Source organism: Limanda limanda, chromosome 14, assembly GCF_963576545.1.
Source record: "Limanda limanda chromosome 14, fLimLim1.1, whole genome shotgun sequence".
NCBI lineage: Eukaryota > Metazoa > Chordata > Actinopteri > Pleuronectiformes > Pleuronectidae > Limanda > Limanda limanda.
The window spans coordinates 2,860,406-2,882,517 of NC_083649.1; the positions used below are offsets into that span (position 1 = coordinate 2,860,406).

Below are 22,112 nucleotides of genomic sequence, written 5' to 3' on the forward strand. Positions count from 1 at the left end.
CACCGACAGCAGAACGTAGACATGGCCGACCTTCAAGATCCGAGAGACAGAACCTGCAGCTCGCTGGGGAAGCAGCGCCGGAGCGATTAGGGTTTGATGAAGTGAGACGGAAAGAGATAAAATGAAAGAGAGCGACGGCTGTAAAGTGCATCACACACACGTAGGGTGGCAAAATTCCAGGAATATTCAAAGCTGGAAACTTTCCATGGGAATTAACGGGAATTGACGGGAATTGACGGGAATTAACGGGAATAAACTGGAAATGTTGTAGGTAATTTATACTAACTGTATTTACCTTGTCATATACAGACATAAATATAAACATTTTGTTGTGTCATAGGCTGATTTGAGCCCTGAGGAAACTTTGGGCACTTGACTATATGCTTCTGCATCGTTGTGTCATTCTTAACATAGGTCTTTGCACAGTATTTGCAAATGTACACAGCCTTTCCTTCTACATTGGATGGGGTGAAATGTCTCCACACATGAGAGAGTGCACGTGGCATTGTTCTGTAGAATAAGATGAGAACAAAGTTTGTAAAAAAACACTAATGCAATGCCAGAGATATAAATATTTAGCCAAACTATTGGAATCGTCTGTAAAAATATTTTACAATTGATGGATAAATGAATGGAAATAGTCTAGATGAACAGATGAACAATCCTCAATCTGGATGCTAATATATTTTCCCAGTAATATCATGGAAACTTACCTGACTCTTCCATACATCTTTAAAATAGAGTTTTGAATGATGTTTTTCTTGCTAAGGTTCTAATTTGCGGCCTTGTTTCAGAGTTCAGCTGCAGAAGAGTGGACGCTGATTTCAAACTGAGGCTGAGAGAGAGAATCAGCATCATCCGCTATTCAGAGAGACTTGTTGCACGTCTCTTGTTTGGTCTTTACCTGTCTTTCGTTAAATTGATGTAACCATCAGTCCAAACATGCTTCCTTTCCCTTTCCTGCACCGTGTGTCCCATCCTTCCATCCTGCAGACAATCAAACAAACCAACAATCAAACAGACAGAGGCCTCATCTGTTCAGGAAGACGTTGACCCGACCTGCTTCTGTAACAAACGGTCTCTGAACTCCGCACACAGATATCAGTGATGGTCCGACAGAGTGAAATCCATCCGCCTGACCATAGATCCAACAAAGCTGCAGAGCTTGTGTTTGCTGGTCCTGCAGCAGGAGGAGATGGTTGATGTTTTCAGCTCCTGCTCATCGTCCACCTCAGTGAAACGGTTTAAACTTCTATCGTGTCTTTTCAAAGTTGATGTTGAAAGGATTCTCAGCGGACCCAGGACTTACAAGTATAATATTTATCACACAAGAGTATTACAGATCAGGACGAGCTTCTAGAAAAACTCGGAGATAACACACAGCTAATAAGTGAAAATCTGCCTTGCCTCTTGCAAGACAACAAGTTTTATTTGTGGAGGTGGGACCCCATGGGGAGGTGGGACCCCAACACGAGAGACAACATGACATCACACAACCAGGCCTTTTACCTAAATAAGGACATGTTTAGTATCTTGTAATGCAAGACATCTTCATTTTACAGTTTAATGTATTCTCTGGGGGAGAGAGCTCATGAATAACATCTGGGATACTGTTCAAAGAGTCTGACAATTTGAGAATCAACATGCCTAAGATGTTAAAATGCCATTGTATTTTATAACCATGCTCAGAAGATCTCTTGGATAAATATACTATACTTCCACGTTATCTTTTATTCATTCTGTCATTTGAGGACATTTGTCTTTGTTTTCTGATTCAGAGGCTGAGAGAACTTTTGCAGCGTTTTTTATAAAAATGCCCTTCACTTCACTTCTCCCGCTGCAAACATCCGACGCAATTTTCCAAACTGCTGAGCATGTGTCAGGTTGCAGGCAGCTGGAGTCTGTCCCAGCTCCCAGCATGCAACAGGGCAAGAAGCTAGAAACACTGGGTAGTCTGCAGTTCACCAGCCGATCCCGGAGCACTGCAGTGTTCACTCGACACTGTGAATGCAACTGGACAGAGTCAAGAAAATAAAGTGAACTGTTCGTCTGTCGATGCTGCAACGAATTGCATTCACTGGAAAAGCTTCATTTTTGTGCTAAGGTGAAACAAGCTACTTTTACAGATTTAGTTTTTAAATATTCATAACACATCCTAAACTCCACAAACCCACAATCTGAAATCTGAATGTAAGAGGCAGATAAACCAGTATTATCTATTTATACTAAGAAAAAAGCAACATAGACAGTTTCTTGTTCTGTTGTCAACAGTCCCAGAATCAGCTTTCTCATGTGTGTGTCCACATACTAGGAATGTGAGTTTGTGTTAATTGTGTACAAAGGGACATACAGTAAATACAACAAAAAATACACAAACTATGCAGAATAAACATAACTTCTTTGTGCAGATACAAGAGGAAGAAGATGTTTTGTGAATACACACATGTGTCACGATGAGAGAAACCAAAACAGCAGCTGGAGGAAAAAATTACACAATCTACCAAACTAATTTGACAGAATCTCATCATCTGCCTCCATCTTTCCTTGTCCTCTGAGCAGAGCACCTGAAGGCTCCGCTGGAGGAGTACATGTCCCGGGTGCCCAAGGTTCAAATCCTGCGCACGAAGAAGAGGGAGGGGCTTATCAGGACTCGCCTGTTGGGGGCCGCGGCCGCTAAAGGAGAAGTCATCACCTTCCTGGACTCTCACTGCGAAGCTAATGTCAACTGGCTGCCGCCGCTGCTGGGTAGGACGCACACAAACATACTCACACACACCCACACACACACACACACACACACACACACGCACACACACAGACATACTCACACACATACTCACACACACACTCAGGGACCAACCTAGACCAAAGCACAGATGCACAAAGATGCTGCTCAAATACACAACTAATAGCTCACATATAGAAATATATGATCTCCCTCTCACTCACTCTCACACACACACACACACACACACACACACACACTCACACACACACACACACACACACACACACACACACACACACACACACACACACACACACTCAAAGACAAACCTAGACCAAAGCACAGATGCACAAAGATGCTGCTCAAATACACAACTAATAGCTCACATATAGAAATATATGATCTCCCTCTCACAAACACACACACACACACACACACACACACACACACACACACACACACACACACACAGAGACACACACTCACCCCTGCTGGGAGTCTGAGTGCTTCCTTTATAGCTGGACCTGCTCACTACCAGTCCCATGTTCCCTTTTAGCGTTTTCCCATTAAGGACCGGTGTGGAGCGGTTCCTCAGCACGACTCCATCCTTCATGACTCAACGAGCCTCATGACCCACGTGACCTTAACGTCGAGCTGTTTACACAGAACACGTCTGTGTATGAACACGTGTCGCTGTGCTCTCCTGCTGCTGCTGCACCATAATATTCATAATGGAGACGATACGAAGGCCGCGGCCAAATGACGAGCGAAATTACGACTTGTTTTTTACCATCTTGTTTGATGTGCGGCACTCGTGTTTATAATAAACTATCATTTCCAATTTAAAAGTGAAGAGGAGAAAGCACTCACACACTTAAATGACTTCCAGTGGATATTCTGAATTTGTTCTGTCAAAGGAACGTAAATCGTTACCTTGAAAACAAGTGTACTTTCTTGCTTTAAGAAACAAATTGACATTAAAGGAACATTACGTAACTTTCACTGAGCAACAGTTCAGCCCTGCACTTTGTCCTGCACCCACAACGGGATTTATTCTCTTGTTCTTAAAGTCTATCATTGTGTTGAGTGTTACCCATAATCCTCTGCTTCCTGAAGCAGAATAGATGCTGCTGTAACAAATCCACCAAACTCTGTTTAGAATTCTTCATATTTTTTAAATTAAATTTTAAGAGTTTAGTGACATCTAGTGGCAAAGTGTCATGTTTAGGGTTGCAAAGGAAGTTAAGCTCGGGAATTTGGGGAATTTAAAAAAAAAAAAAAAAAATACGCAAATTAGAAGCTGAGCAATAAAAACATCATTCAAAAACTCTATTTTAAAGATGTATGGAACGTTGAGTTTCAACGCTCCACTGTGCATTCTTCCATCACATGCACAGATAACTCCCAGCATGCTTCACTCTACAGCAGGGCTACTGAGGCCTGCTGTAGAGTGCAGGACTAGTCAGGTAAGTTTCCATGATATTACTGGGAAAATATATTAGCATGCTGATTGAGGATTGTTCATCTGTTCATCTAGCCTATTTCCATTCATTTATCCATCAATTGTAAAATATGTTTACAGAAGATTCCAATTGTTTGGCTAACTATTTATATCTCTGGCATTGCATTAGTGTTTTTTTACAAACTTTTTTCTCATCTTATTCTACAGAACAATGCCACGTGCACTCTCTCATGTGTGGAGACATTTCACCCCATCCAATGTAGAAGGAAAGGCTGTGTACATTTGCAAATACTGTGCAAAGACCTATGTTAAGAATGACACAACGATGCAGAAGCATATAGTCAAGTGCCCAAAGTTTCCTCAGGATTCAAATCAGCCTATGACAAAACTAAATGTTTATATTTATGTCTGTATATGACAAGGTAAATACAGTTAGTATAAATCACCCACAACATTTCCAGTTTATTCCCGTTAATTCCCGTTAATTCCCGTTAATTCCCGTATATTCCTGTTAATTCCCATGAAAAGTTTCCAACTTTGAATATTCCCCTCAGTTCACCCTCCGCTTCCAAACCTGACAGAGAACCTGTGGTAGCTTCAGTTGTCATAGAAACTCAAAAGGTTTAGTTTGTCCAATTTGGGCTACTGTAAAAAACATGGCTGCCTCCGTAGAGATGAGCCGCTCCTGATGTAAATATAAAGTATTTAAATATAAAGTATTTATATATAAAGGCCCATTCTAGGGTACAATTTAGATGAAACACACGGGTAAATACATCTCTAGGTTGATTTTATTACCAGTTTCTTTCATTAGATCCTTTTCACCTGAACCTGACTCACTGGACCTGGGACAGTTTTGCTAGATGTCACTGTCTCGGTGCGTCGTCCTGTTGTTTGTGCGTCACTGAAGCTGTTGAGTCAAACAGCAGAGAAACGGTTCCTATAGAAGCTGAGAGAGGAAAACACCTGAACACTTTCTGATGCTGAGCAGCGGAGACGAACAGCTGGAGTCGTGACTTTCCTCCTGAAACCCTTTTATCGCTGAGTGACCCACGTCGACCTTTTCTGTGCAGAGGTCGATGTGTTTCTGACATGCACTGAGGGCTCAGTGGGAAAAGGGCAACGCACACAAACACACACACAAACACACACATTCTGTCGTCCTGATACTTTACTTCTGCAAAATGGATGTGTTGATACAATATTTAGCCTTTTCTGTTCCGGATGAAACACCGAACATGTTTCTTCCTCTCTCTCTCAGACCGAATCGCCCAGAACAGGAAGACCATCGTTTGTCCGATGATCGACGTGATCGACCACGACAACTTCGGCTACGACACGCAGGCGGGCGACGCCATGCGAGGGGCGTTCGACTGGGAGATGTACTACAAACGCATCCCCATCCCCCCCGAGCTGCAGAGGGACGAGCCCAGTGAACCCTTCGAGTGAGTAGCAACACGGAAGCAGCACTTTGTACAGTCCACCAGTTTCCCATGAGCTACGCTGGTTTGGGATGGAAGCGAACGACAGTTGACGTTGATTGTAATGATGTGTCTGTAGTTCCATAGTTCTCCAGCAGGGTTTGATTTAGCATCATTTCCATACTCTGCCCAGTTGATTCTGTCTGGAAAGGCAACACACGTCAGGTCAGGATGAGTTTCGACTGAGGTGATGCTACTTTGTGATCTGATGCTACTTCCTGAGGCTAAGTCATCGCACAGGCTGCATCACGTAGTGTCGCTAAATGAGGAATTGTTGCAGACAGAAGGTTTTGTTGGCTGTTGTGTTGATAGAGCAGGAACTTTGTCATTTGGACGACCTCTGTCTGAGCTTGACGGCATCAGGACGGACACAGTTACTTCCAGCTGAGGTGAGAAAGACTCATCTGTGTTAAAAATCCAGTTAAAATGTGATTTCCTCCATGCTCAACAGACAGCAATGTAATTTCCAAAGGTAATTAAGGCTGCACACAGAGTTGTGTTACTTCAACACAACACAAACTGAAATTCATACAGCTTCATCTTTGCCTCGCTGCGTCTCGGCGGTAATGAAATTTATGTCTCCGCAATCAATCAGTGTTTTTAGAGTAAAGGTTTTTTTAACTCAAGGCAAAGTTAAACACTTCACAGTAAAAACCTCTCAGCTTGTGAGTATGGAGCAGTTGACTAAACAGAAGGTTTGATTTCCCCCTGCGTCACAGTGACTGACTGTGTGTTGGACTCCAGCTCGGTGGTGTAAACAGGGACATGAGACTGCAGCTGCTGCTCCTGTGCAGGGAAAACAAACACAGCAGGAAACAGGCAAACATCTGTGTTCCAGTCAGGAGGGAAGAACAACGTGTGACTAAATGGACAGAAGAACGTGCAGAGACACTATTGTCATTATTCTTTGGGGGGAAATGTTCGAGGAGACTTGTGCAACCTGAACAGATCCAGCTCCATAAAAAACATCAACTCAACCCGTGTCCAGCAGCTTTGGGAATTAATTATCAGGTTTATCCCCCGACATCCGAAAAGCCTGAAGGGAGATTACTGCCCATGTTTTGTTTTATTCAAAATCCTGTACATCCACGATCATTAAAAACAAAGCGATAGAGATTTGTTGAAATAAATTAAAAACAGAAACGGAGCGATGAACAGAGTCTCTTGTAATCGCTGCTCGTTTCATTCCGTCCTCTTCCCCCTTGGCGGAGATGAATGCTGCAGGAACCTGTCTCTTATCTCCACCGGCCTCTCGGTGCTCAGTGCTCACGAGGCTGTGAAGCCCCCCCGAGTGATTCTCACTGCTGACACAACAGTCGCTGCCCTGTTTCCCTGTAATTGATCCTCCTCATGGACGACTGTGGTGAGGGCAGACTACCTGCTGCCGGCTTCTACCTGATGAAAAGCCTGTCACTATGACAACCTGCTGCAAGTGTGTGGATGGGATGAAGAGGACCACAGCTCTTACAGGTTCTAATGGGAATCTTGTCTCTTTGAAAGGGAGCTCGGTGCCTCTCGGAGAGATGCATCATCCTCTGTTGTTCTGGATTGTTGTTGCTGTGTTTGCTGTTTTTGGCCTGAGGTGTGTGTGTGTGGGGGGGGGCTCTCAATCAGGCAGAACAGACAGATTGTCTCAGATGCCAAATACACCCATCGTTCCAAACAAGGAGTCTTTCAAAAGAATCGTTTGTTGAGTTTTTGATTGACTGTGCAGATTAGCGTCACGTTAACTGGGTTGAAGTCTGAAAGTCCTGTGGTGTTGAGAGTCTGTGATGAAGATGGGATCCAGTTGATGAAGTTTGCACGAGCTGCTCCACTTTCTCCGCCTCAGGTTTGCAGCAGCTCCAATGGACAGCAGCAGACCTGTGAGATCTGTGGAGGCGGATTGCTGCTGCATGGTTCTGCTCAGAGGACGGCAGCTGGAGTCTGCTGCTGCAAGTAGAGACAGAGAAGAACATGGGAGCAAAGACTCCTCTCAGTTCACCTCTGCTTGTCACCTCCAGAGAGGAGGTTATGTTTTCACCCCTGTACAGATTCCAACAAGGAACATGTTGACACACGGATCTGGACAAAGGTGCAGATTCAGTTGGATTTCTTTGGATGCAAACGTCTGAGTCAGAGGTTTTGTTTCCTATCTCTTAATCACCATTTTTGTAACTTATATTGTTCTATTTGTTTTTTAGACGAAGCAGAAACACAGAAGATGCTTTTAGCTTTGTGATGCACATTTTGAACATTATTTATGACATTTTAATTGAGTTTTACTGTGACTCCTTCAAAGTAAAGATAATCTCAGTCACATAATCCTTTCCTTTTTCCTTTAGTTTTTAAAGATACGATGACAAAAGCCTCCGCTTTAATCCTCTCTGTCTTCTCATAAAAGTAAAAAATCATATTAAGTTATTTAAATATATGTAAATAACTATTTTTATTAAAACATCTCTTTTGTCTCCTCCTGCAAAATATGTTTTAGGTTTTAACCAGTTTTGTTTTTACATTTTTTAATACGAGCAAACTCAGCAATAAATATTGAATCAATACACTGTTAGAATTGAACGATGCCTGAATATTTAATCCTGAGTATACGTCACGTTATGGAAACTACAGAGTATTTTCACATTTATTCTTATGACCCAAACATTATGTGCAGAAAGTTTAAAGAGTAACGTTTCTAAATGCTTCACCGATCAATATCCTTGTCGGCAATTGTCTCCGTCTCTAATAAAAATAATCTGCTGCAGATGTTTCACCTGATAATTCATATTCTGATTTCTCTTTTTCCTTTTCAGTCTCATAAAGTGATGAGATAAAAGATTTTTTATTTAGTTTGCTGCCGTTATTTTCGAAGAGAGAACGTGAAAAAGTCTTTCATCCTCTTTCTTTGCCTGTCGAATGGAATATAAGTAGAATATTAATTAGAACTGTGACCATGTGCGTCCGGCAGGTCTCCAGTGATGGCGGGCGGACTCTTCTCTGTGGACAGGAAGTGGTTCTGGGAGCTCGGAGGATACGATACGGGTCTGGAGATCTGGGGAGGAGAACAGTACGAGATCTCCTTCAAGGTACAAATCTTCGATATCTCTTTATTTTATCCAGTTTATCCATTTCATTTGATTTAATTTTGGCCCACATGCAATCTGGTAACATAATTCATGCATCAGAAGCATCTATAGCTGCACAACTGTATTCTGTGATGCAAAAGTTCCCCTCGTCCTTAACCCTGGAATTGAAAGGGTCAATATGCACTTGAGTGTTATTTGAATCCATGTGAAAGAGGCGAGTATTTCTCACATTTAAAGCTGTCAGTGTGAAACGAAGGATGGAACCTTGACACCGGTCGTGACCTCTGGGTCGAACCTGCTGTGGAAACCTCTTATGTTTTAATGCTGTTTTGAAGCTTTTCATTTTATTTAAGTACTTACCGAGATAATGTCCCCAAACCGAGGTTATTATATTGGCCAAGATTATCATACTATTAAACTTTGCCATCAGCGCATGTCTAGCTGTGCCTCCATACGTCTGCTTTATGCCCTCAGATATTCAATTTGGTTCCTTTTTATTAAGATCCCCATTAGCTGATACCGCGCAGACAGCCAGTCTCCTGAGGTGGGAAGATTAACAGGCTCTCATACTAATCCTTACAACCAAACTGCTGCTCCCACAGACAGCCAGGCCCCACTCGCATGTGAAACACAATCACTTCTTTCAGCTGCACAGTAAATCTAAAGCTCGGTCCTGGTGACGCGGCTGTGGGAATGCTGAGCGTTTGCAGCTCACACAGAGAGATAATGTCACAACCTACAGCCTCGCGGAGTGCAGGGGAAATATGATCTTATGCACAGATGACGCCATGAAACTGACTGTGGCTTCTTTATTTATTTAGCTCAGGCAGGTTGGAGCTTCACTCATTTTCTCAGAGACAGAGCGGCTCTGCAGAAATAATTAAACCTCTGGATGCAGCCAAAAATAAGTTATTCAGAGTGGGAGCTAACTGGGAAGGAGTTGGGAGAAGGAACCTTTTCTCAATGCAAACATTAAAGAAAAGGATGGATGGTTCAAAGATGGACGCTGCAACAGCGATTTGGCTTTACTAATGGGGCCGTTGTGTCGTCACCGTTTCCACAATCATGTTGCCCTGACTCCCTCTGCTTCTTGTTTCCATGACAACCCCATCAAACCGTCTCTCCCTGCCTCAGAAAACAAACTTCATGGTTAAGATGCAGAATTTCTTGCCAACTTTCTGCGTTGTCGTCAAATCCAGGAGTCAAATCACGAAGCATCAACACAAATAAACCATTGGTTGTTTAGAAGAGTGCGGGGTCGGTTCACTCCCGTTGTATCAGGAGGCAGAAGTGACCCTTTCAGTATTAAAGTCATGTACTCAACGTGTTGTTGTTGGCAGCCTTTGCTTAGAGTCGTTATTATTCATGTAGCTGAAACAAACACATGACCACCGCACTGAAATCCTGACCCGTGTGTGTGTGTTAATGTTTTATTTATTCTCAAGTTTTTGTTGCACTTTATTCAATTCTGGATTTTGTCTGGCAGCGATATGTTTTATTGATTCGTCAGCCGGAGTGAACTGTGGTGTTGTGAAGTTTCTCCCTGTGAGCTGTGTCGCCTCCTCCTCGTGTGATGTGAGTCGGCGTGTTGCTGGTAGAAGGTGAATCAGACCTGAGAGACTGTGGCTGAGCTGCCGGGACGATGATGGTCAACACGCGCTCGTGACGACTCGCTGCTCGTCACTGTGGAAAAGCTCCGTGTGAGCTGGTGCTTGAAATTACTCCCCACGAAGCCAGATTCTCTGGAGCAGTGAACCAGCTCCACCGGAGCAAGTGAAATGAGAAACAAAGGTTGGATCAGTTGCTCTAGTACTTTAATTAGGGCCCGAGCACTGACAGGCACTGACAGACACTGAGGCCCTATTGAAATTCCAAGGATTATTATTATTTTTCAGGCAGATGAATTGGCTTTTTGAGGCTTTAACATGCTCAAATTCTTACCAAAATGTGCAGAAAATTAGAAAGTGGTGAAGATTTATGTATTCCGGCGGAATTTTCAATCGGTGTGGCTCAACGGTCCCCCCGAGACCCCTGGTTATTAATATTATTGTTTACAAAATCTTGGTTCATTTATTTTGAGACAATTTCAAAGTGTGTGAGGGGTTTTATTACAAAAACTAAGTCGGTTGTACTTTCCGACCCACAGAACAGTCTCGAGGCAAATCATATCAAGACTGCCAAGGTGACCAGTCTCTTAAGTGTCTCTCTGTGTAGTGACCTTTGGCCAGGCTTCATTTTGAGATGTTGATGGAGAGTTGAGCTGCTGTGAAAACGATGTACAACAATCTGGTACAAATGAATGTGGTAGGACTTTGCAGTGATGTCAATGGAACATGATACTGAATGATACTGAATTCTTTTCAGTGAGTTACATAAAAAGACCAAATTTGTCATGACTTTAGTCCTTTGTATGAAATGGTTATTAATGTATTATAGCCAATTAATGTTCGTGCCTTGTGAACTTCTATCTGACTATCTTTGCTATCTTTGACACATGTAAAACCTGCTGTTTGTGTCTGGTATTGCAGCTCTGGGGCCCTGTTTAAGGTTTCATTATTATGTGTGCCATATATTACTATTTTGCATACGTATTATGTGTGCAATGGATTGCAGTACAGACAGCTGCCTTTAAACAGTGTAACAACAAAGACAGCTGTCTTTAAACAGTGTAACAACAAAGACAGCTGCCTTTAAACAGTGTAACAACAAAGGCAGCTGCCTTTAAACAGTGTAACAACAAAGGCAGCTGTCTTTAAACAGTGTAACAACAAAGGCAGCTGTCTTTAAACAGTGTAACAACAAAGGCAGCTGTCTTTAAACAGTGTAACAACAAAGGCAGCTGTCTTTAAACAGTGTAGCAACACTGCTGAGGAGAGGTAAGACCACACTGTTGCTCTTTTCAATAGTGTGTTAAAACGTTGGAAAAAGAGGAAGTGAAAGAGAGAGGGAGGAGCAGAGATCTGTTTCTGTTCAGAGGAAGTGAATCTGTTCTACAGTCTCTGGCAGCAGCTGAAATGGCGCAGCAAGAAAATCAACTGGACAGAGAAAGATTCTCCTGTTGGATCTGTCTGGATCTACTGAAGGATCCGGTGACTACTGTCTGTAGACACAGCTACTGTAAGAGCTGTATTAACACCCACTGGGACAAAGAGGAGGAGAGAGGAAGCTACAGCTGTCCTCAGTGTAGACAGACCTTCACACCGAGGCCTGTCCTGGGGAAAAACACCATGTTAGCTGATTTAGTGGATGAGCTGAAGAAGACTGGACTCCAAGCTGCTCCTGCTGATCACTGCTATGCTGGACCTGAAGATGTGGCCTGTGATGTCTGCACTGGGAGAAAACTGAAAGCTCTCAAGTCCTGTTTGAATTGTTTGGACTCTTATTGTGAAAAACACCTCCAGCCTCATCTTCAGTCAGTTCCATTTAAGAAGCACAAGCTGGTGGAGCACAACCAGCTTCTACACAACAACCCCTCACTGTCACCACTCAGTGGATCTACACACTCATCCAACATCAGGATCCGTCCTCTGAGGAACGCAGCTGTGTCACAGGTCGGAGGTCGACTACAGGACATTCTGAGTGAGACAGAGACAGAGATTTTACAGATTGTGTCTCAAGTTGATGTTTTACTGCCACAACCAGAGCCAGAGACCAGAGCTGACTTTTTAAAATATTCACAGGAAATCACACTGGATCCAAAAACAGCATACAGATATCTGTTATTATCTCATGGAAACAGAAAAGTAGCATGTATGAGAGAAGTTCAGTCTTATTCTGATCACCCAAACAGATTCACGTATTGGCCTCACGTCCTGAGTAGAGAGAGTCTGACTGGACGTTGTTACTGGGAGGTGGAGGTGGGGGGGTGGGGAGAAGTTCAAGTAGCAGTCACATACAAGAATATCAGCAGAGCAGGAGGCTCAGATGCATGTTTATTTGGATTCAATGATAAATCTTGGTCATTAGTTTGTGATGGAAACAGTTATGACTTTTATTACAACAGCGTCACGACTCCAGTGTCAGGTCCTGTTTCCTCCAGAATAGGAGTGTACCTGGATCACAGAGCAGGTGTTCTGTCCTTCTACAGCGTCTCTGACACCATGACTCTCCTCCACAGAGTCCAGACCACATTCGCTCAGACGCTCTATGCTGGAGTTAGTGTTTTTCCTGAATCCACAGCTAAGTTCTGTTAACTCAAATAGACTTGAGTCATTAAAAGCAGTGATTCAATTCTGTGTTTAAATCTTTAACTTCTTTTGTCTCCATGTTTGTTGATCAAAGTTTGTCATGGTGACGTTTCTGCTCCGCACAGAGATCAATCAATCAAATTTTATTTGTATAGTCCATATTCACAAATCACAATTCGTCTCATAGGGCTTTAACATGGTGTGACATCCTCTGTCCTTAACCCTCAGCAAGAGTAAGGAAAAGCTACTAAAAACCCTTTTACCAGGGTAAAAATACGTAGAAACCACAGAAAGACACATGAGAGGGATCCCTCTCCAAGGACGGACATAAGTGCAATAGATGTCAAGTGTAGGAAAACATCATCAGGATTAAAGTTTTTAGCAGCATCGATGAGGGTAAACATTTTCCAATACTATATGTCAAGCAGTCCTGCTGCAATCACAGTCTCTGGTCAGCAGCCAGCAAGATCACGATACAGCATCAAGATGGGATCCACTATAGTCCACAGTCATTGTCCACTGGCGCAAGTTAGGATCCATCAGTAAGATCAGCTGTAAATCATTCCTGATGGGCGGCACTATGATGTCCTAGGTGATAGTTGTGTTGATAGTTGATCGACCGGCATGTTTACTTTATCACTAAAAATAATAGTAAAATTAAATTAAAAATACAGCTTAGACTGTGAGCAGAGCGTCTCAGAGAAGGCGGGACAAAACTGCAAGGTAATAAATGTAATTTATATGATAACTAATCATCACCAAGCTCTTGCAAAATGATACTGAATTGTTATTATTTCAAACCCTAAATAAAATGATTCCATATATATCTAAATCCCATAGTTGTGTCACTTTATTTACTGGGTTCTTATAGTTTAATTAAAATAAACTTTAAGCTAAACAACAAATTGAAAATATGAAAGACATGTATATTAAACTAGGAATGCACTCAGAGATGCTGCACCCATGCTGCACTCAGTCTTAAGTATTCAATATGAGCTACATTGTTAAAATGTTTATGCATTAGAAGTTTCAACTTTCCAAGTAAGTTTCCAAAAACGAACTGATACAATTTGTATAACTTTCCAAAACTTGCCAAATTAATCAAACAAAATCATGATAATGCCAGTGTGTATGAGATTGTAAGACCCGGTGAGCATGAATTTGTAGGCAGGGGACAGGGGAAGCCCTATTGAAATTGTAAGGATAATTATTATTATTATTATTCAGGCAAATTAATTGGCTTTTTTGAGGCTTTAACATGCTCAAATTCTCACCAAAATTTAGGGAAAAGTAGAAAGTGGTGAAATTGTAAGTATTCCGGAGGAATATTCAATGGGCGTGGCAAAATGGCTCAATGGTGTCCCCCGAGACTCCTGGTTATTAATATTATTTTTTACAAATATTGATTCCTTTTTTTTTTTAGACAATTTCAAAATCAGTGAGGGGTTTTATTACAAAAACTTGTACTTTCCGACCCACAGAACAGTCTCGAGGCAAATCATGTGCCATATATTACTATTCTGCATACGTATTATGTGTGCAATGCATTGCAGTACGCTGTTTAAAGGCAGCTGCCTTTAAACAGTGTGGCAACAAAGACAGCTGCCTTTAAACAGTGTAACAACAAAGGCACCTTTCTTTAAACAGTGTAGCAACACTGCTGAGGAGAGGTGAGACCAAACTGTTGATCTTTTCAATAGTGTGTTAAAACGTAGAAAAAGAGGAAGTGAACGAGAGTGGGAGGAGCAGAGATCTGTTTCTGTTCAGAGGAAGTGAATCTGTTCTACAGTTACTGGCAGCAGCTGAAATGGAGCAGCAAGAAAATCACCTGGACAGAGAAAGGTTCTGCTGTTCGATCTGTCTGGATCTACTGGAGGATCCGGTGGCTACTGGCTGTGGTCACAGCTACTGTAAGAGCTGTATTAACACCCACTGGGACAAAGAGGAGGAGAGAGGAAGCTACAGCTGTCCTCAGTGTAGACAGACCTTCACACCGAGGCCTGTCCTGGAGAAAAACACCATGTTAGTTGATTTAGTGGAGGAGCTGAAGAAGACTGGACTCCAAGCTGCTCCTGCTGATCACTGCAATGCTGGACCTGAAGATGTGGCCTGTGATGTCTGCACTGGAAGAAAACTGAAAGCTCTCAAGTCCTGTTTGAATTGTTTGGCCTCTTATTGTGAAAAACACCTCCAGTCTCATTTTCAGTCAGCTCCTTTGAAGAAGCACAAGCTGGTGGAGCCCTCGGAGAAGCTCCAGGAGAACATTTGCTCTCGTCACGACGAGGTGATGAAGATGTTCTGCCGCACTGATCAGCAGTGTATCTGTTATCTCTGCTCTGTGGAGGAACATAAAGGCCACGACACAGTGTCAGCTGCAGCAGAAAGAACTGAGAGGCAGAGAGAGCTCGGGCTGAGGAGACAAACAATCCAGCAGAGAGTCCAGCACACAGAGAAAGACGTGAAGCTGCTTCAACAGGAGGAGGAGGCCGTCAATGGCTCTGCTGATAAAGCAGTGGAGGACAGTGAGGAGATCTTCACTGAGCTGATCCGTCTGCTGGAGAAAAGAAGCTCTGCTGTGGAGCAGCAGATCAGATCCCAGCAGGAAACTGAAGTGAGTCGAGTCAGAGAGCTTCAGGAGAGACTGGAGCAGGAGATCACTGAGCTGAAGAGGAAAGACCATGAACTGAAGCAGCTCTCAGACACAGAGGATCACAACCAGTTTCTACACAACTACCCCTCACTGTCACCACTCAGTGGATCTACACACTCATCCAGCTTCAGGATCCGTCCTCTGAGGGACTTTGAGGACGTGACAGCAGCTGTGTCACAGGTCAGAGGTCGACTACAGGACATTCTGAGTGAGACAGAGACAGAGATTTTACAGATCGTGTCTCAAGTGGATGTTTTACTGCGACAACCAGAGCCAGAGACCAGAGCTGACTTCTTAAGATATTCACAGGAAATCACACTGGATCCAAACACAGCACACACATGTCTGTTATTATCTGAAGGAAACAGAAAAGTAACATGTATGATTGAAGTTCAGTCTCATTCTGATCACCCAGACAGATTCACTAATTGGCCTCAGGTCCTGAGTAGAGAGAGTCTGACTGGACGTTGTTACTGGGAGGTGGAGGTGGGGGAGGGAGTCGTTTTTGTAGCAGTCACATACAAGAATATCAGGAGAGCAGGAGGCTCACATGAATGTATATTTGGATACAATGATGAATCTTGGTCATTAGATTGTTATAGAAACAGTTATAACTTGCATCACAACAGCATCGTGACTCCAGTGTCAGGTCCTCTGTCCTCCAGAGTAGGAGTGTACCTGGATCACAGTGCAGGTGTTCTGTCCTTCTACAGAGTCTCTGACACCATGACTCTCCTCCACAGAGTCCAGACCACATTCACTCATTCTCTCTATGCTGGAGTTTGGGTTCATAATGGATCCACAGCTGAGTTCTGTAAACTAAAATAGTCTCGAGTCATTAAAAGCAGTGATTTAGATTCTGTGTGTAAATCTTTAACTTCTTTTGTCTCCATGTTTGTTGATCAAAGTTCGTCGTGGTGACGTTTCTGTACGCACAGAGATCAGCTGTCAATCATTCCTGATGGGTGGCACTATGACGTCCTAGGTGATAGTTGTGTTGATAGTTGATCGACCGGCATGTTTACTTTATCACTAACCACATTCATGTGTTTCTATGTATATATATATATATATATAGTTAAAATGAATTGTAAAATTAAAATAAAATACAGCTTAGACTGTGAGCAGAGCGTCTCAGAGAAGGCGAGACAAAACTGCAAGGTAATAAATGTAATTTAAATGATAACTAATCATCACCAAGCTCTTGCAAAATGATACTGAATTGTTATTATTTCAAACCCTAAATACAATGATTCCATATATATCTAAATCCCATAGTTGTGTCACTTTATTTACTGGGTTCCTATAGTTTAATTAAAATAAACTTTAAGCTAAACAACAAATTGAAAATATGAAAGACATGTATATTAAACTAGGAATGCACTCAGAGATGCTGCACCCATGCTGCACTCAGTCTTAAGTATTCAATATGTGCTACATTGTTAAAATGTTTATGCATTAGAAGTTTCAACTTTCCAAGTAAGTTTTCAATAACGAACTGATACAATTTGTATAACTTTCCAAAACTTTCCAAATTAATCAAACAAAATCATATAATGATAATGCCACTGTATATGAGATTGTAAGACCCGGTGAGCATGATTTTGTAGGCAGGGGACAGGGGAGGCCCTATTGAAAGTATTGTTAGGTTAATTATTATTATTATTATTCAGGCAAATTAATTGGCTTTTTGAGGCTTTAACATGCTCAAATTCTCACCAAAATTTGCAGAAAAGTAGAAATTGGTGAAAATGTACGTATTCTGGAGGAATTTGCATTAATATTGTATTTAATTTGGAAGATTTATTGTTATAGAACATAAGATTTGAACAGAGATATTTGTATTCTAATTGAGTAGTAAGACTGATAATCTGTCTGTTCTTGCACTGGTTGTAAATTATATCATTAATTTGAAGAGTTTTTACTGATGTAAAGTGTTTTTACTGAAGGTAAATATTAATTTGCATCTTTAATCAATTGCTTAAAAACACTGCACATTGTTTGAAAGGACCCTGACCCTAAGAAAGCTACCAAATGTTACGAGGGGCATGATGTATCTTCTGGATTTCCTTCCCGGGGCCTTTTACATTTTCTGTAATTGCATCAGGGGTCATGGTCATGGACAAGCGGTCAACCACTGCCTTTACACCCTTGAACTCTGTGGGAAACTCAATGAGGTCATATGTAAAACGTGCATAATTCACAATCCATTATATTTCTGCCCGCGAGCTGAAACTCCCCTCAGCTTCAACTTGCCTCCAACAGCATCCAGTAAATCCCATCTGCATATTCAAGGCCTCTGGTCCGCAGCAACAAATTGGCTGCACCGTCTCCCTGTCTATACCTCCCTTGTTTGTTGTCATGTTTAAATCCAGCTTTACATTTCCCTCACTTTTATTTCGCTATTGTCTCCAAAACAAAACCCCCTTCTTTCAGTTTTTCGCTCTCCGTCTCTAAGCCGTTCTTTCTTCTTCCTCCTCCTCATTGTCTCCCCTCTCTGTCTCAAGGTTTATTTCCAACGTTGTCAGCCGTGCAAAAGAATCATCACTCTTGTATTCATTATAGTCGAAGGATTAAAATGAGGAGCTTCGGCTGGATGTCTGTGTTGTGTGAGATAGACGAGCGAAATGGGCAGAATTGCTGAAAAGGAAGGTTTGTTTTAACTTGAGACAAGAACATTAGGACGCTTAGAACCTATTGGATTCTAATTGTGGAATTAAAAGAGGAAATTCAGACCGTGTGGCGGGTTTTCCTAGAAAGTGCACCAGTGACTTAACCCAGCGACTCGTTCTTTCTCTTATTTGACCCTCAGGGGAAGTCAGGTCACCATGATATCATAATCTGGCTTGACATCTCCTCCTCCTCCTCCTCCTCCTCCTCTTCCTCCTCCTCTTCCTCCTGCACCACCCTGCACATCTCATCTTTATATCCTCTTCCTCTGCCTTCACTCCTCTCTCCTCTGAGTCTCATGGGATTTATAAGCCTGTTAGAGCCGCTGCACTTCATGTCTCTTTCTCTTGAGCCGTCCGTCTCCTGCTCATCTCCCTCATCATCCTCTTCCTTCACCTCTCAGCAGCTCTGTGTCTCTGGGTCTCACGGTGGAAAAGACAGATGATCCGGCTGATGAAAGTGGTTTCTCTCTCCTTCTCCCTCTCTGTCCCTGCAGGTGTGGATGTGCGGTGGTCGGATGGAGGACATCCCCTGCTCCAGGGTGGGACACATCTATAGGAAGTACGTCCCCTACAAGGTCCCTGGAGGGATCAGCCTGGCAAAGGTAATCCTGTCATGATAAAATACAGTACAGCAGAACACTGACGGTTTTTGCAATGAGGGTTCACACTGCAGATGGATTATATGAATAGCACTTGCAGAAGATAGTTTGCATTAGTTGATGTTAAATTACTGAACTGCTCGGTTTGTAGTTTCCTGCCATCAGGGGTTCTCCAGGGAAACCACTAGAGGAGATTATGGGAGTTTTCTCAGTATCTCCTGGTTATGATTCCGTCAGTGTTGATGGTCAAGGAGGTTTTTAGTAGGAGCTGAATTCTCCTCCTCTCCAAATCTAACATGAGTAAATTCAGTACAAACCCAGAATAAAGCAGCTTCATGTTAAAGATCAGTGTTTCTCCAGAGGTTCAACCGACACAGGACCTCTCTGAGGGACCGAGCTGCTGCAAACATTTTCTCAGCTTGTTTCTGCGGTAACTTCAGATCCATCGACTAAAATCCTTCATCTGGTTAAAAAACAATTAAGTTGTAAAAACAGTGTTTTGAGTTAAATTGGTTAAAAAGTCGATTAAATCCATCATGTCTGGTGTTTTGAAGATTTGAAAGCTTTTTTTATTCTCACATTGACTGCATCTCTTTCATTTCTTAAACCTCATGAATTGTTATGATTAAACAAAGAAGAAATTAAGCTGAATCTGATTTTACTCTTTCAGAAATAGTGACATCGACAATGTTCTTTTCAGCCTTTATATGAACTTTTGTTTAAAAACAAAAGAAAACTAGGGCTACGTTGTAGCACTAACAGGCAATTTCAAGCCTGTTGCGGTCGGTTGGAGAGAGTGATCGATGACTAATCACTAGGTGGTGCTATAATCCTGAGGAAATATTGACTCTAATCATGTGACAGAAGTTTGGTAGTGATAGGACAATGCACACTGGAGTTATGACAACATTGTCTTCTTGTGAGCCAAATCTCACGGAAAAGAAAAGAACAAATAATCAGCTCATTGATGAGGATCAGGATCAACACAGGTTCTAAAACATCACACAACCTGATTTCTTCTTTGATTTAGAAAACAACAGCATCATTAGATCTTTCAAACACATTCATGTCAGTGTTATTATAGATTTCTGTCTTTACAAAGTGAGAACTAAATACTTGTGATAAAGGAAGGTCAGTGTTTGATTGACAGCTGATCTCTGTGCGGAGCAGCAACGTCATCACGGCGAACTTTGATAACAAACATGGAGACAAAATAAGTTAAAGATTTAGAATCTAAATCACTGGTTTTAATGACTCAAGTCTATTTGAGTTTACAGAACTCAGCTGTGGATTCATAACCAACACTAACTCCAGCATAGAGAGGCTGAGTGAATGTGGTCTGGACTCTGTGGAGGAGAGTCATGTTGTCAGAGACGCTGTAGAAGGACAGAACACCTGCACTGTGATCCAGGTACACTCCTACTCTGGAGGACACAGGACCTGACACTAGATTCTTGATCCAGTTGTAATAAAACTTAAACCTGTTTCTATAACAAGGTAATGACCAAGATTTATCATTTGATCCAAATCCACATTCATCTATGCTTCCTGCTCTGCTGATATTCTTGTGACTGCTACTTGAACTTCTCCCCACCCCACCTCCACCTCCCAGTAACAACGTCCAGTCAGACTCTCTCTACTCAGGACCTGAGGCCTATCAGTGAATCTGTCTGGGTGATCAGAATAAGACTGATCTTCTCTCATACATGTTACTTTTCCGTTTCCCTCAGATAATAACAAACTTCTGTATGCTATGTTTGGATCCAGGGGATTTCCTGTGAATATTCTAAGAAGTCAGCTCTGGTCTCTGGCTCTGGTTGTCGCAGTAAAACATCCACTTGAGACACAATCTGTAAAATCTCTGTCTCTGTCTCACTCAGAATGTCCTGTAGTCGACCTCTGACCTGTGACACAGCTGCTGTCACGTCCTCAAAGTCCCTCAGAGGACGGATCCTGAAGCTGGATGAGTGTGTAGATTCACTGAGTGGTGACAGCGAGGGGTAGTTGCGTAGAAACTGGTTGTGATCCTCTGTGTCTGAAAGCTGCTTCAGTTCATGGTCTTTCCTCTTCAGCTCAGTGATCTCCTGCTCGAGTCTCTCCTGAAGCTCTCTGACTCGACTCACTTCAGTTTCCTGCTGGGATCTGATCTGCTGCTCCACAGCAGAGCTTCTTTTCTCCAGCAGACGGATCAGCTCAGTGAAGATATCCTCACTGTCCTCCACTGCTTTATCAGCAGAGCCGTTGATGGCCTCCTCCTCCTGTTGAAGCAGCTTCACGTCTTTCTCTGTGTCCTGGACTCTCTGCTGGATTGTTAGTCTCCTCAGCCCGAGCTCTCTCTGCCTCTCAGTCCTTTCTGCTGCAGCTGACACTGTGTCGTGGTCTTTGTGTTCATCCACAGAGCAGAGATAACAGATACACTGCTGATCAGTGCGGCATAACATCTTCATCACCTCGTCCTGACGAGAGCAAATGTTCTCCTGGAGCTTCTCCGAGGGCTCCACCAGCTTGTGCTTCTTCAATGCAGCTGACTGAAAATGAGACTGGAGGTGTTTTTCACAATAAGAGACCAAACAATTCAAACAGGACTTGAGAGCTTTCAGTTTTCTCCCAGTGCAGACATCACAGGCCACATCTTCAGGTCCAGCATAGCAGTGATCAGCAGGAGCAGCTAGGAGTCCAGTCTTCTTCAGCTCCTCCACTAAATCAACTAACATGGTGTTTTTCACCAGGACAGGCCTCGGTGTGAAGGTCTGTCTACACTGAGGACAGCTGTAGCTTCCTCTCTCCTCCTCTTTGTCCCAGTGGGTGTTAATACAGCTCTTACAGTAGCTGTGTCCACAGACAGTAGTCACCGGATCCTTCAGTAGATCCAGACAGATCCAACAGGAGAATCTTTCTCTGTCCAGTTGATTTTCTTGCTGCTCCATTTCAGCTGCTGCCAGTGACTGTAGAACAGATTCACTTCCTCTGAACAGAAACAGATCTCTGCTCCTCCCACTCTCGTTCACTTCCTCTTTTTCCAACGTTTTAACACACTATTGAAAAGAGCAACAGTATGGTCTTATCTCTCCTCACCAGTGCCTTAGTTGTCACACTGTTTAAAGGTAGCTGCTCTCATGTCACACTGATTAAAAGCAGCGTCCTTTAAACAGTGTACTGCCATGCCATGCATAATAAGTATGCAGAATAGTAGCCCATTTTAAGGTTTCATTATTATGTGTGTACCAGACACAAACAGCAGGTTTAACAAGCGTCAAAGATAGCAAAGGTA

At 42.6% G+C, this 22,112-nt stretch overlaps 2 protein-coding genes across 2 annotated transcripts in view; both read left to right on the forward strand.

Moving 5' to 3' along the window:
• Positions 1–22,112, forward strand: part of LOC133019368 (polypeptide N-acetylgalactosaminyltransferase 10-like) — a 60,325-nt gene that overhangs the window by 31,960 nt on the left and 6,253 nt on the right. Inside the window, exons 5-8 of the mRNA XM_061085819.1 lie at positions 2,560–2,745; positions 5,452–5,635; positions 8,616–8,733; positions 18,737–18,844. Coding sequence (XP_060941802.1) covers positions 2,560–2,745; positions 5,452–5,635; positions 8,616–8,733; positions 18,737–18,844 — 596 coding nt within the window. The remainder of the gene's footprint in view (positions 1–2,559; positions 2,746–5,451; positions 5,636–8,615; positions 8,734–18,736; positions 18,845–22,112) is intronic.
• Positions 11,748–16,398, forward strand: LOC133019369 (tripartite motif-containing protein 16-like). Its single transcript, XM_061085820.1, has 2 exons — positions 11,748–12,149; positions 15,127–16,398. Exons 1-2 carry the CDS (start codon positions 11,748–11,750, stop codon positions 16,396–16,398), a joined length of 1,674 nt encoding a protein of 557 aa, XP_060941803.1.